Here is a 14,705-nt window from a genome sequence, read left to right as displayed (position 1 = left end):
CAATTGTGACTTTATATCACGCAATTCTGACTTTATATCTCGCAAAATAAAGTTAGAATTGTGAGATGTAAACTCGTAATTGTGAGATAAAAAGACGCAATTTTCTTAAAAAAAAAAAAAATTCTGTGACGGAAACGAGATTCCATAGAATGTTTCCATGTAATTTTACACTAAACAGTTCATTTACCTGAGCTCCTTAATTTGTTGCATTAGAGAAAAAAATAATTGAGAGATAAAGAAAGGGAGACAGAGAGAGAGCCAGTTAGTTGTCATGGAAAGAAATAATAGTTAGCTAGCAATAATTTAATCAGTTCGCTTTAAGGTTGCTTCACGGTATTGACTAAAAGGTCTGAAAACACAAAGGCCTACAGTTTTTCCATAGTTGATTATTCACAGCAGTCAAGGAATATGGTAAAGTATAATCACAGAACTCCCCTTAGTCAATCATCTCAGTAAGCCAGAATTAATCAATTCAACGAGCAAAATCTTTAATACAACCATATTTTTTCACTCAGTTTCTCCCTCAATGCTCTTTTACTCTGCTGGCAGACGATGTGAATTCCTGTGTTATATTCTAAAATATGGAGATTACACATTCATCTTTTGAACTGTCCCCACCCTATAAGCAGAATTGTCTGGAATTCATGCAAGATGCAAAAAGATACACTACTATAAAATTCTTAATTAGTATTTTTTTTCTTGTTTTTTTTCTATATAATTTTTTTTTTTACATATTTAAACCAAGATTACTTGGGACACAAAACAGCATGTTTTCAGAGAATATATCTTATAAGAGAATTAAGTTTCTCATACAATTGGCTGTTTTCTTATTGTTTGTTATAGCTCATTAGAATTAATGAGGTTTAAGCTTAAAGCAAGGTAAAAAAAACAACTAGTCATTTATAACCAGAACAATAAAAAAAAATTGCGTAATTATATTTATCTTTTTGGGGAATAAGAAAAATACTGATTAATATATATATATATAAAAAAATTTTTTTTTTTTTTTTTTTTTTTTTTTTGCAGTGCAGGTATGCAAGACAAACACACAGACGCTCCTTCATACTTCCAGTTAATGGGTAACAGGTGATGATGGAAGCTGATCATACCATTGGAAAGTCGTTAAAGTCTCGTCTTTATGTGGAGAAAGTGATAGGAGGCTTTTACATGAGGCAACCAGTCATGTTGAACACTACGCTTGAATGAACTACAGGTGAGAGGCAATCCCTAATGAACTGTTGGTATACTGTTCCAACTGGATTAGGAAACTTTTTTTTTCTGGTTTTCCAAGTCTTAGGCACAGGTTGGCACACCCTCCTGATCTAGTGGCGCCAAATGCTATAAACCACCTAAAAATGGCAATGGTGGAAAGTTTTCCCTAAAAAAAGGGGAAAGCTTATAAAAACACTGAGCGAGGGAGAGAAAGAAGAGTGAAGGATTATTTTCCACTGTGTCAGGGAGGTGTCTGGGTTTGGCTTTAGCCCCATGCTCCTGTCGTGTGAGCCCCATGCTCCTATCCTGCCGGCTTATCTGCCCTGATCGGAAATGAGGGATGGAGAGAAGAGAAGGGCGGACAGTCCGGTGCAGATGCAGCTGCCTGAGTCAGAGTATGGCTGGAAACCCAACACTCAGGAACATACACCACAAATTCCCAACACATACTGGCACAGGCTCTTACGTCACTGTAAACATTCGCTAAAATGTTACAATAAGGTTCCTTTTGTTAACATTGATTTATAATGAAGAATACTTCTAAAGCATTATTAATCTCGGTTTATGTTAATTAAAAAATGTAGTAATACATTATTAAAATCAACATCGGTTGATATTATTTAATGGACCTAAGCTAACATGAACTAACAAAGACAGTTGTATTTTTATTTACTAACATTAACAATGAGTAATTAATACTGTTACAAATGTATTTCTCATTCTTAATTAATGTTAGGAAATGCATTAATTAATGTAACCTTAACCAAAATTACCTTATTTTTAAACTACTTCAATTTTAATGATGTAATAAAAACTATATTTAATACTTATATTAATATTTAAAAAATAATAATATTATTATATAATAAGCTTCTTGTTGTAAACTTTTGACATGAAATTCATATGTATCGTCTATATTTTCAGTCATTCGGTCTGAAATGATCTTGTACGGGTGTAACCAAAGTACTTGGTTTACAGACAAAACAATCTGTGTATCGTATTGCTAAATCGTTCCCTCCCTCCTTCACTTACTGAACTCTATGTTCAGATACACCCTGATGCACACAAACCCTGAGAGTTTATATTTAATCCATTTTTTAAAACCTTCATAATGCCTTAAAGATATGATTTCAACATTATCCAACATAAGACAAATTGAAAAAAAATATATATATTATTGGATATTTGTTAAAATGCAACGCATTCATTCAGATCACCTCTCAATACTTGTTTGTTAAAGGGATGGTTTGGAGTCATTTCAACCTAGGGTCCTTTGCACCATGACCTCGAGCCACCCCACCCCCCCCAGAAGCTTTTTTTCCCTTGGTCAAACATTATTAAAGTTAGAGCTTATTTAGAGATATCAGCCTAAGTGCAGGCGCTAACGGATCCAAGGTTGTATCTCGTAAATTACCCCACTAATAATGCCCAGAATGGTACTAAATTTCTACAGTAGTACAAATAGGTTCTGTACTCATAAAACGAGGCATTGGAAAGTTTATAAGTACATCAGGAGTTTATTTAAATAACACTTGCTTGATGGCTTATGCTACCGCTAACCCGGACGTCGAGGTCACTTCCGTGATTTGGAAAAAAACTTGTAAAAGTCCTGGCAGAAAGTGATGCATAAGGAAGTAATGTAACCACGCCCAGTTCCAGGAATGCACTAATATTTTGTTGTTAGTAGCAGTTTGCAACAATTATTAGTTAACACTTAGTTGTCAACACTTCTGAAAAGTTTTCCACTTTTGCCTTACACTTGTGAGTTTTGCTCAAGGACATGGTGCAAAGGACCCTAGGTTGAAATTACTCCGAACCATCCCTTTAATCATGATTGAACAGCCTCTGTATGTGAGATGTCACAGACCATGATTCTATTTAAAATTATAAACTGTCAGCACAGCATCATAGTCAGACCCCACACACTAAAAAAAAATGGTTCTTCAGCGGTTCTTCAGGGGTTCTTTGCGGTGGTTAAGGTGCTATATAGCACCACTACCATTTAAAGAACCTGTTAAGCCCAGTTTGTTTCTTCAGCGGTTCTTTAGCGGTTCTTTGGGGTGGTTAAGGTGCTATATGCTATATGCTATATGACAACTACAGACACTTATTTACATTTAAAAAAAGAGGTGTGTGTCATGTAGGAGGCAAACGACTTACAAACAACATACCCGCTTGCTTGTTTTTAAGAAAACCGTAATTCATTTATTGAATAACTGTAATGTTCACATTATTCATGTTCACATGAACAATGATTAAGTGAATATGTAAATGTAATGAATCTGAAGTAACACAGTTTCTGGTTCGTTTTGAATAGGACATAACCTAACCAAAAAACGACTCATGGTTCACATGGAGTGAGCTGTAAACGGCTCTGAACGATTCACAGACAGTGATAGTCTGTGATAGTCCCTAGTTCACGAGGGAGTTCGTGAATCTTTTTGACTCGGTCATTAAAATGAACCTGTGCATAAGAGTCGTTTTTCACGACATCACGGCTCGTGCTGTTTTTGTTGCTGTGACAATATAACATATTCATGGTATGCAGATATAGCTGACTAAACCACATTTAGACACACAAATTATTGTCGCATTTACGACTAGTCGTAGTCGGGAGTCCTGTAAAGTGTTCAGCTAACGTAAAAAGTTCAGCTATCATAAAGTCATATGATAATGCTAAACATCTTCTATTACTTTATTAAACCAAAAATATGGAGCTCATTGAATAATTAGTACTCTTTGTCTTTTATGAGCAAACATCATTACTGAACATGTTTAATGCTCTAACAAATACCGCACTTTCATAAATAAAACAAAAGGAAATTATGTTGCCAATAAATTCATCATTTATTGCATTTGTCTCAAAATGAATTATATTTACCATGACGCCTGTGAAGAGACACACCAACTTCCCACAGCTGGTGTGAGGGGACACATCTCCATAGCCCACTGTGAGGAAGGTGATAGCTATGAGCCACAGTGCTGTGTCCATGCCACCTGTCTCGACCTGCTTCTGCCTATAGGTGGAGACAGAGAGCAGCTGTGTAAATTACTCAGAACAAAAGAAAAACTCAGAACATCTACTTAAACTGAACGAAAAGACAACACTGTTAATGAATGACTCTGAAATAACACACTAGAATGTTTGGTTTGAAATTTGACATTGAAAAATGAGTTCTGAGTGCAGAAGAACAACATGTTTGTTCCTGAAATAAATCTATTTGTAACAAATGACCACAACTCAAATTGACCATCAACATCAGAATCAGCATGATAACACTTGATGAGCTGTAACGAGTCGAGCAAGAGGAAGCGAATGAAAAAACTATAATAAATACTGTTGCGTATGTGTTTTTCTTTACTAGTAATTGCACGTTCTGTATACCTTTCACACAGCCGCAGCATCCAAGCAGCGGAGAGCCAGAAGAACATAATGAAGACCAGCAGCGTTCGGGCCGGATACTTGTTCATTAACACCTTGAGCACAAAGCGGAAGCTGAAGTTGATGTTGTTGAGGGAGCCGATGCTCCTGTAAGAGGCGCTGAGGAGCACCTTGCTGTGTAACAGGACGGCTCTGTGCACGAGATACAGTCTCAGGAACATGAGGGCCGACAGAAGCAGTTCCACATCGAGCATGACTTCTTTGTGACTGGAGGACAAGCAGAGGGGGGTAGAGGAATTTTGCTCCGGCTTCCCCCCAAGTCTGCCCCCCATATCTGGCCTCAGGTAGATGGCCACAGGATGGATAGCACAGACAATGAGTTCCAGGGAGATGCCAAGCACTCGGTTACTGGTCATGGCAATCCGCCAGTCCACCTGGTTGTGGTCAATGATGAAAAGCTTGAAGAAAGGAAAGAAAAACAGAGGCAGGATGTGTATCAACAAGAGAATCACTTGATTGATCTCATAAGGAAGCAATGATTAACAAAGTATGGCAAAGACGAGAAAGTGAGCAAGACGTTCTTGATTCACTGTGAGAACAGTGCCAAAATAAACACAGCCCTGCCCTCCCTGATAGGACGTCCAGCTGTAAACTGTTTTACTTGTGAAGGACAAGTGTGTCAGTGAAACTACTCAAAACCATAAATCACAAGTGAATGCCTCATTAATTACATGACACAAAAAATATCAAACATGACTTAGAGCTTAAAATGAGTAACACCATATTAATCAACAGCCGTCTTGATTACATCAGACAGTTTGAAAAGTACATGGACCAGAATTTGGTTGTAAGTGTACAACCGCTACACTTATTTTACCAGTTCCAGCTGCTGTCAAATCTGAAAAAGTTTGTCTGTTAAATTAATAGATTTAACCATTTTAAAGTAAATAATAAAATAAATGGCACCAAAAAAAAGGAAAATTCATAATAGGCCTACTTGAACTGCACCAAATAAGATAAATATAAATAACATAAATTATCATACCTTAATCTAATCACAATAGGGTAAAGGATAGTCAGTGTTTCTATGTTCTTTGTATGTTTGGGTGGGTTTTCACGTTTAGTGTCCTAGTTTTCAGTTCAGGCGCGTTCGACTTCGGCTGTGACTGGATGTAATTGATCGGCGAGAGTTGGGGAGGAGGTGAACACGGATACGTGAAGTCGGACACTTTCTGCTTCCTGTTGTGACGCTTGGATACTTTATCACAGCTGTAGGGCTGAGCAAATATGGGCAGAACTCTTTACTGCCCTAGTACTTCAAAAAGCCTTTTAAAGGTATACATGTGAATTAAACATGGCACAATGGCCTTCATCATCACAGTATGCTAATGCCTATCTAGTGCAAGGGATTTCATCACTATGCTGATTGAGGACTGTTGGGACACTCCAGGCAATGTCATGTTTGGTCTCATCTGACAGCTTATAAACTGAAATTAATGGTGGTGGTGAACTTAATAGAGATATTAAAGTATCCTAATGTACAATCTAGGTACTATTGGTTAAACGTGCATTGAGGAGAATGAATTATGTTAATGTTCTTCTCCCCCTCTTGATCACAACCTATTCGCCTCATCTTTTGGATTTCTATCGGCCGGTTTTCGGTGTTGGTATTCCACTCATGTTTAACAATTCTTTGCTCAGGGTATAAGAAGGAAAGGTAACTGTTGATCTAGGAGAAAGGCTTTAACCCCCCCACTCCTGCGCACCGGTGCGTAACCTCATACTATGAGAAAGGCTTTTACGGCCTTGTTTTGCACAACAGTGCATTATTTGTTACAACTAAGTTTTCTATACAGTATGTTGTTCCATTCTACTGTCTGTATATTTAAACGTAACTTAATAAATAACTTTGCCTGCTTTAAAGGCTTTGAGAATCTTTCCTTTTATCACTGATGATGTTTAAAGCTAAAGTGATTATAACTTTCGTTATCTAAACGTTCAGGTTAAATCCTACGTTCTAAGTTCTAAGAAAGACCTTTACCTTTAAAGAATAAGAGGTTAAAGAATAGCAACAACTTTAATGGAGTCAGAGAAATCTTTGAATTATACACGTCATCCTTCACCTGCCTTTTGTTGCGGTTACTGGTTCAAAATAGCAGCGTAAGCTTCCAGCCTTACACAGCTCAAGTTAAATAAATGCAATATTTGTCAAATAGGCCTACACAGATGTTTCAGAAACATTTTCATTTAGTACTTTATGTACTGCTTAATACAGCGTCTGTTTGTACAATAATAAAGTTCAACATAAGCTTACTCTATTTAAATACCAATAAAGTGGGGTCTACGTTTTTTATCCGTTTTATTTTTTGATAAACATGACACAATATAACATCGCGACTACATAAAAATAGCTTTTACTGTTATAAAAAGACAGATTTGTGAGCATTATAAATATATATTGCGGAAGAACATCGGAGCTCCTTCTCTCAGTTTATGTCTATGACGAGTCACGCAGGTACTGGGCTAGTCCGCAGTGGTGAGATGGTCCTCACTGCAGAACATGAAATCCACGGGGAGGAGTTGGATCTAGATCCAACTCCTCCCACCTTACATATACCTAAACCTACCCATCTCCACCCCCTGATCCCTAAACCTACCCCTAAACCTACCCATCTCCACCCCTTAATCCCTAAACCCACCCCTAAACCTACCAATCTCCACCCCTTTATCTGGATCCAACTCGGCCCCCCGGATCTCGTGTTCTGCATTGAGGTGCTACTGGCAGTGGTACGACCCAAACCAGTCTAAAATAGTCAGAATATAAACACTTATTGTAGGTGTATCGTAGTGATTCAGGATAAGACAAAAACACGATTTGGATAATAGATTCATGATGTACTCGCTTACATAAAAAAAAAATTCGCTTATAATTTTATACTAAAATGTATACAAATTTTGTAAATTTTGAACACAACAAAGAGTTACGGACTGCGGCTTAAATGATATTTTTAGCCTTTTGCACACTACTGATAACACATGCAACACATGGTTGCATAAGTTCCTGCTTTGATAGGAATCGCAACTAAAAGAATTAACAATATTCAACAGTGACTTTGAGTAGTCTTTCTTTGAAAAACATTTTTTTATTTTATGATATTAAATAGATATCCTGTATATTTTTTGCTACAGACAGAGATTTTGTCCCTTGAATGAGGTCTTTACAGTGACGATGAGGGGTGCGATATGAGTCCCATGGGAACACAGTTAAGGGTTTGCCAGGCACAGGGAATAGGGTGGGGGTTGGGGTGAATTGAGGGAGATGTGAGATCATGTAAAAGCAGGTGATGTCTTGGCAGAGTGGGCTGATGGAGACATGTGCTGAGGTACTTAAGACTAGCAGGGGGCTTTTAGCCAAATGACATGCTTTCTCAAAGTACATCAGATTTTGTTTATTTGACACAGACGTTTATTTGACACACAATTTTGGAAGACCCTATCATCTATCACCCTTTTTTTTACTTTCTCATTTCTCCTGTTTTATCTTCCTCAATTCTTCTGTTCCTCTTCTTTTTTGCTTTCATTTAAGTTCCTTTAACCAAATGAGTCACACAAAGAAACACATAGTGAAGTGTAACTGACTTGTCTGTACCAAAATAAATTTACTTTAAAAACCCTGAGGTCCCTTTGGCCCCCATATTGCTGACTCAGTGTGAGGAGTTCAGATAAGCCCCACCTGCTCCTCACACTTCCCTTCTTATCTCTACACTGCACTTGTAGATGCTATGAAACGTTTTCTAAATTTGACACTGTTTAAATTTACTCAGGTTTCTTTAACTGGCCTCCATAAATGTTATTTCTTGTTTTACCCAATGTGACATACACCACAGTTAGGAACTGTAGTCACACAACCACATGAGTATTTTCCAGTATAAAGTTGAGTTAATAATGGTTAAAGGAATAGTTCACGTCAAAATGAAAATTCTGTCATCATTTACTCACCCTCAAGTTGTTTCAAACCTGTATGAATTTCTCTCTTCTGCTGAACACAAAGGAAGATATTTTGAATCGGTAACCAGACAGTTGATGTACCCCACTGACTTCCAAAAAAATACTATAGATATTGCACATGCAATATCTGAGCGAACGCACAGCCATGAGACCACTGTATATTGAAAGTGTGCGTCCAGTTTTGTGCTCAAGTGAATCCGCTTGCAAGCGGAGAAATTTGTGCTCGTGCATTACATGGATGTGTTCTTGCGTTACAATTATGTGCTCTCAACACTTGTCATTTAGAAACTGCCTCAAATGAACTATAAAGACGAGTAGAAAGTCGTGTCTAAATGCTGCGTACGCGAGCGGCGCCCCATGACGCCTCTAAGCGCTTTGCCACCCTTTGCCTATGCCAGGATCCGCCACTGATTAAGGGTAGGAATCTTTGAATGTATTGGGTTACACTATTTAATCCTGTACTTTAACAACTCTCATTGGGATATGACATTACATATCATAAGATAAACATATCCCATCTGTGTGAAGTCTCATCTGTATCTTATTGCTAGCAAGAATTTTATGCCATGTGTGTGCTCATATGGTCTCTTTTGAAGCAGTCAAGATAACATCAAGAGGCATTTTATTCAAATAAGTAACACCGCAATAAAATAAACTAGTAGAAACGGAGCTGACAATAAATGAGGTTGAAAGTTCTCCCAAATATGAAAATTCTGACTGAACATTCAAATTGTTTATGAAAGTCAACGTTCATTGTATGGACAAAAAAATTTCTTTTGTTTTCCACAGAACAAAATGAGTCATACGCGTTTGGATCTAGGGTTTGTAAATCATGATCATGGGTGACTGTCCCTTTAAGAGTAATATCTTCAGACATTAAGAGATTAAGAAGAGGCAATTCAACGGATTCAGATTGGACAAAAACACTCACTCTGGTGTCTTTATAATGGAAGGCGATGATGAGAATGAGCAGACACCCAGTGGAGAAACTGATGAGACCGTTTATGGAGAGGGCATATATGGATCCCTGGAGAGAACAGACAAAACACAGAGAATGACAGTGAATTATGCTATACAGGTTACAGTGTGGTACTATTTGTCAATGTGAGAACTGAACATTTTTACTTAAATACAAAAGATATACATTTAATAACTATACTAGCCTAAAGTTAAAGTACAGGGTGGGCCATTTATATGGATACACCGTGGTGGCATGGGAGTGGTTGGTGATATTGAGGTCCTGTTTGTGGCACATTAGTATATGTCATGGTCACCACCCATCTTGAGGAGTTTGCCCCCTCACATGTACTGGTGTGCCACAAACGGGACTTTGGTGTCACCAGCCATTCCCATGTTGTTGCGGTGTATCCATATAAATGGCCCACCCTGTATTTCACTGTAATTTCTGCTGTTTAATCATTACATGTTACGTATGATGCAGGTGCTTTCTTTGTAGAACACGATCAACAATTAAACAATTTTCTAATCTTATTCAAGATCGGATGTTTTTTTTGACAGCAAAAGGAAGATTGTTTTGCTTTGTTTTGTATAAGATGTGAAAATCGGCATCAAGCTTATATGCCATTAGAGGTCAAAACTCAAATCCATTATGCAAACTGGTGCTAATTATGCACTAAATGATGTGGAAAGATGCAATATGACCTTAGGCAGTGTGAGCAACACAAAAGGGAGGGAGACAAAATGTGGAAAAACTTGCATAAATAGCCAATTTTCCTGCATAACCTGTTTTCCAAGAGAATGGTGGGCTTAAATAAATGATCGTGCCTGGAAGATCGTTCTGTTAGCATGTGGTCCTTCTCCATACAAATGCCACTAAAATGCCATAAAACAAATATATGCATGCAAATTCAAGAACAAATGTCATTACATTTCCAGAAGAAAATGGGCAAAAATTACATCATTATTCCCATTCTGAAAAAAATTATAGTATGATAGTTCCATAGATCGGGTTTCTTGTCAGTTTTCTGAGCAGTTTTAAATTCAAAAATACTGCATTTACAAATATATTACCCTGAAAAATGTGGTTACTGTAAAAAACTTAAATACATTGAGTTACATCAACAAAACTACATTTCAGAGTTTGATCAGGTAGAAACAGCTCCTTAAAGGAACACTCCACCGTTTTTTTAAATAGGGCTTATTCACTTTCTTTCCTACATTTAGATAGGTGGGCAAATGCATTTTTGTCTCAGTGCATGCATTGTTTTAGTTTGACAGGGTCGGCGCTAGCTTAGCTTAGCACAATGAATGAAATCCTTTGTTGCCAGCTAGCATGTCCTGAGTAAAAGTGATATAAACAATTTTAAAAACCCACCTAATTACTTCTTGTGGCCTACGTATTCACAACAAGTACCAATAGTGATGCAGATTAACACTAGGCGATTTCCTAGGCAGATATTGACTTATATATTAAGGACTATATTAGGGGGAAGCACAGGCGAAGCACTGCTACTTGGGCGTGATATCTCTGTGCCCAAGTAGCAGTGCTTCACCTGTGCTTCCCCCTAATATAGTCCCAAGTCAATATCTGCATAGGAAATCGTCTAGTGTTAATCTGCATCGCTATTTGTACTTGTTGTGAATACGCAGGCCACAACATTTTTTTATATCACTTTTACTCAGGACATGCTAGCTGGCAACAAAGGATTCCATTCATTATGCTAAGCTAAGCAAGCGCCGACCCTGTCAAACTAAAACAATGCATGCACTGAGACAAAAATGCATTTGCCCACCTATCTAAATGTAGGAAAGAAGGTGAATAAGCCCTATTTCAAAAAACGGTGGAGTGTTCCTTTAAGGTAGCAGCCACTTTTTACAGTGTAAATACTAAAGAAATACCTTTAAATCGCAGATAGGGGGTGACCTAAAAACCGAAGAGAATCCCACCACTTTTGTGTTTTGCTGTGTTACGTTGAGCAAGGAAGTTAACTTCAGATAACTCTGAGGAGCTTGTTGTACACTTCAAGTTTCTTTGGAAGAAAAGCATCTGCTAAATGACCAACAGGATATCTGATGTCCTGCTTTAGGTGTAATTCTGTGAGTCATCTCTGTGGCCAACAGATCATGTTATGCACTAAAGTTGAGCCAGTTTACAGCGTATATTGATAAAGATATCAACTGTGAATACAATACGAGAAAACAAATTTCATAGGGGAAAATCTAGCATAGATCAGGTATATAACTCAAGTGGAAACTTTCATTGTAGCTTATATCACCAATCAATGAATGCTTTTGGTTGTATAAAGACTTGGCAACTTCTTGAACACAGTTAAGCTCAATTTGTCTTAAATACAGTCTAAACCTACATAACCGTGATAAGCATCTATAGAAACAATTTATAGATACTGAATAGATAAAGTTGCTTTGTAGGTATGGATTGCACATATAGTGTTATAAAAGCTATTCACAAATATAGTTTTTGGAAGAAAAAAAGAATGATTTCTTTGTGTAGTGTTCATGTTAATGTGTATGAATGCAACAGCAACATTGAGGAAACAGTAGGTAAAGCTTACGGGGGTAGAGTTGAAGTTTGTTTTGACCGCTCCAACCACCACGGTATGTGGACAGGATAACACGTGAAAATCAGCATAGTGCTTATGTCCCGTTTGAGGTCAACACTTAAATCCATTATTCAAACAGGCGCTAATTATGCACTAAATGGTGTGGAAAGATGCAATAGGCAGTCTGAGCAGCACAAAGGGAGGGGGGACAAAATGTGGAAAAACTTGCATAAATAGCTGCTTTTCCTGTATAATTTGGTTTCCATGAGAATGGTAAGTCGTCACGGTTGCAGAAGTAGGCTATGCTTTGGAGGTGCAAATTAATTCTTTCTCTAAATTGTCTAATATATATATATATATATATATATATATATATATATATGTTTTAGGGAGTATGACCAAAAAATAATTATAGGAAACTTCCTACAGCAAATCAAGAAAACAATGATGAAAACACTGATTAGTTGTCAATCAGGGAGTAAAAACTCTTCAGTCACTCATGTTGACCAATTTCAGGGAGAGACTGCAAAAATAGATTAATATAGAGATTATGTGTTATGTAATGAACATTGTTTTATAATTTTTAAAAAATAAAATATTAATACTAGGTTTAAAGGTTTAAATGTAGAACATGTAGAAGCTTTATAATGTTAGCAATCATAAATGACTTTTGTTTTAATTTTCTATTGGACACACGTTACACTGTAAATATGAGTAAAGAGTTGTTTTTAAAATAAGGTGATGTTTTCAGATGAGTTTTTTTCTCACAATAATATAAAGTACATTTAATTAGTTTTAGTTTTCATACATTTATCAAAAAGAAATCACGACAAGATATAGTAATTCATTGTTTAAATGCATTTTTTAAAATCCAAAATATATTTGTCTATATCGTATATAAAAACTTCATAATCATGTATTTCTGTAGCTCAGACAGTATTAGAGCATGGTGCCAGCGATGCCAAGGTCATGGGTTCAAATCTCAAGGAATGCATGAACGGATACAATGCAAACTCTGAATACACTGTAATTCGCTTTGGCTAAAATTTCCTGCTAAATGTCAGACAATAAAAATACTACTTTGGGACACAACAGGTAATAAGTGACTGCAGAGCACAGACTAACTGATTCCTAGTGTTAATTGGACCTCACTGACCAACAGGTCATTTTGTGTGCCAAAGTTGAGATGGACTATTTGGGGATGCGTTTTGATAAAGACATCAGCTCTGAATTTAACAGGGGCGGTTTTACATGGGAACTCTTGTTGCGTTGTGCTTTAACTGTATGTTCTGTTTTCAACTTAACATTATTAATGCTATTATTAATCTCTTTCTTGTGAAGATATAAACATATATGACCAAACAGACCTGCTATATAAAAGTCAAGATTGTCATTTGGAGATGTTTACTCTCTTTTGATCAACCTGCTACCCTGGGAATATGACTTGGGAATCATGTGCTGACATTTAAATTGTTAAAAGTCAAAATTTAATAGATATATCACTAAATCAACCCAGGTTGGAATAGTACATTAAGGTAATAACATTTTTCCACTTTTTACAGTGTAACGCATAAAACTATTTCTCTTTAAGATATTACTTGAGCAATAACATTTTAGTTCCCTACTACAACTAAAGTTGAACATTCCAGCCATGCGTAATTTTGGAACTTTTTAGACCTGTTTTTTTTTTTTTTTTTTTTTTTACGCCTAAATAAATTACTCTAAATAACCAAGAAAATCATTTTCTTTTTAAATCTGGGTGATATTTCCTCTTATTAAATATAATTTTACCCTTCAAAGTCGTCCATCCATAAATTGCACCACTTGTCTCAAGCGCGCTACCGTTACCAGTATTTAATTATAGCTGTATACTTACTGGTTGATACACTACTGGGCACAGCTCAGCATGTAATACCATCAGCAGAATGCCTAACAACGCGGTTCCCAGTGCCCACGCGCAGAGGCGCTTCTTGTCCTCCAAAAGGAACTTTCTGTCACGCAGTCTGTAAAGATTTCCCCCCTCGATCGGACTGAGTCTTTTCCCCGTGTGAGAGAGCGGTACTCTTATCTCCGTCGTCTCTCCGTTATGGTTGACAAGCCCATCACAGTTTCTGCCATCCACCTTGGTGTCCAAGTGCGCGAGGCGAGCGGTCATCTCCATAGCGCGCTCTTGTCTTCAGTCCACACAGACCTCAGTCGCCTTGTTCTCCATCCTATCCTTCCCCCTCTCCAACCAAAATTTCGGAAGGCATAGCACGTTGGACTCGAGCAGTATTAAGAAGCACAAAGTGAAGTGCGCGCTCCTACCTGCGATCTTTCACTCACACTGTACGCGCCTCAACATTTGACTGCAGCCACACGGGTCTGTGGGTAGGCGCTCTGAAACTCTTCACTATGAAGTAGCGCTCTTACGTATGCTGTGGATGGACAACAGCAACTTCATCTTGAAGTAGTGTTGCCTCATATGATGAATGTGACGTGCATTTATTCTTTGTTTGTTGCAATTGTAATATTTTCCCCTAAAAAATCAGTCGTTCTCACGTTTGGCAAAGTTTTATATAGGCCTACAGTAGGCTAAGAGT

At 37.3% G+C, this 14,705-nt stretch overlaps 1 protein-coding gene across 2 annotated transcripts in view; it reads right to left on the bottom strand.

Moving 5' to 3' along the window:
* kcnn4 (potassium intermediate/small conductance calcium-activated channel, subfamily N, member 4) overlaps window positions 1-14,705 on the bottom strand; it is a 25,467-nt gene extending 10,762 nt beyond the window's left edge. Inside the window, exons 1-4 of one of the 2 annotated variants that reach the window (XM_082149515.1) lie at window positions 14,000-14,705; window positions 9,534-9,629; window positions 4,598-5,052; window positions 4,094-4,229 (exon numbers count right to left, since the gene is read on the bottom strand). In XM_082149515.1, coding sequence (XP_082005641.1) covers window positions 4,094-4,229; window positions 4,598-5,052; window positions 9,534-9,629; window positions 14,000-14,284 — 972 coding nt within the window. In that variant the 5' untranslated portion in view covers window positions 14,285-14,705. The remainder of the gene's footprint in view (window positions 1-4,093; window positions 4,230-4,597; window positions 5,053-9,533; window positions 9,630-13,999) is intronic. The other variant, XM_082149514.1, reaches the window with a different exon arrangement.

The sequence above is a fragment of the Leuciscus leuciscus genome (assembly GCF_965113295.1).
Source record: "Leuciscus leuciscus genome assembly, chromosome: 20".
Taxonomy (NCBI): Eukaryota; Metazoa; Chordata; class Actinopteri; order Cypriniformes; family Leuciscidae; genus Leuciscus; species Leuciscus leuciscus.
The sequence above is the reverse complement of the archived record's forward strand: the minus strand, read 5'-3'. Positions and strand labels throughout refer to the sequence as shown.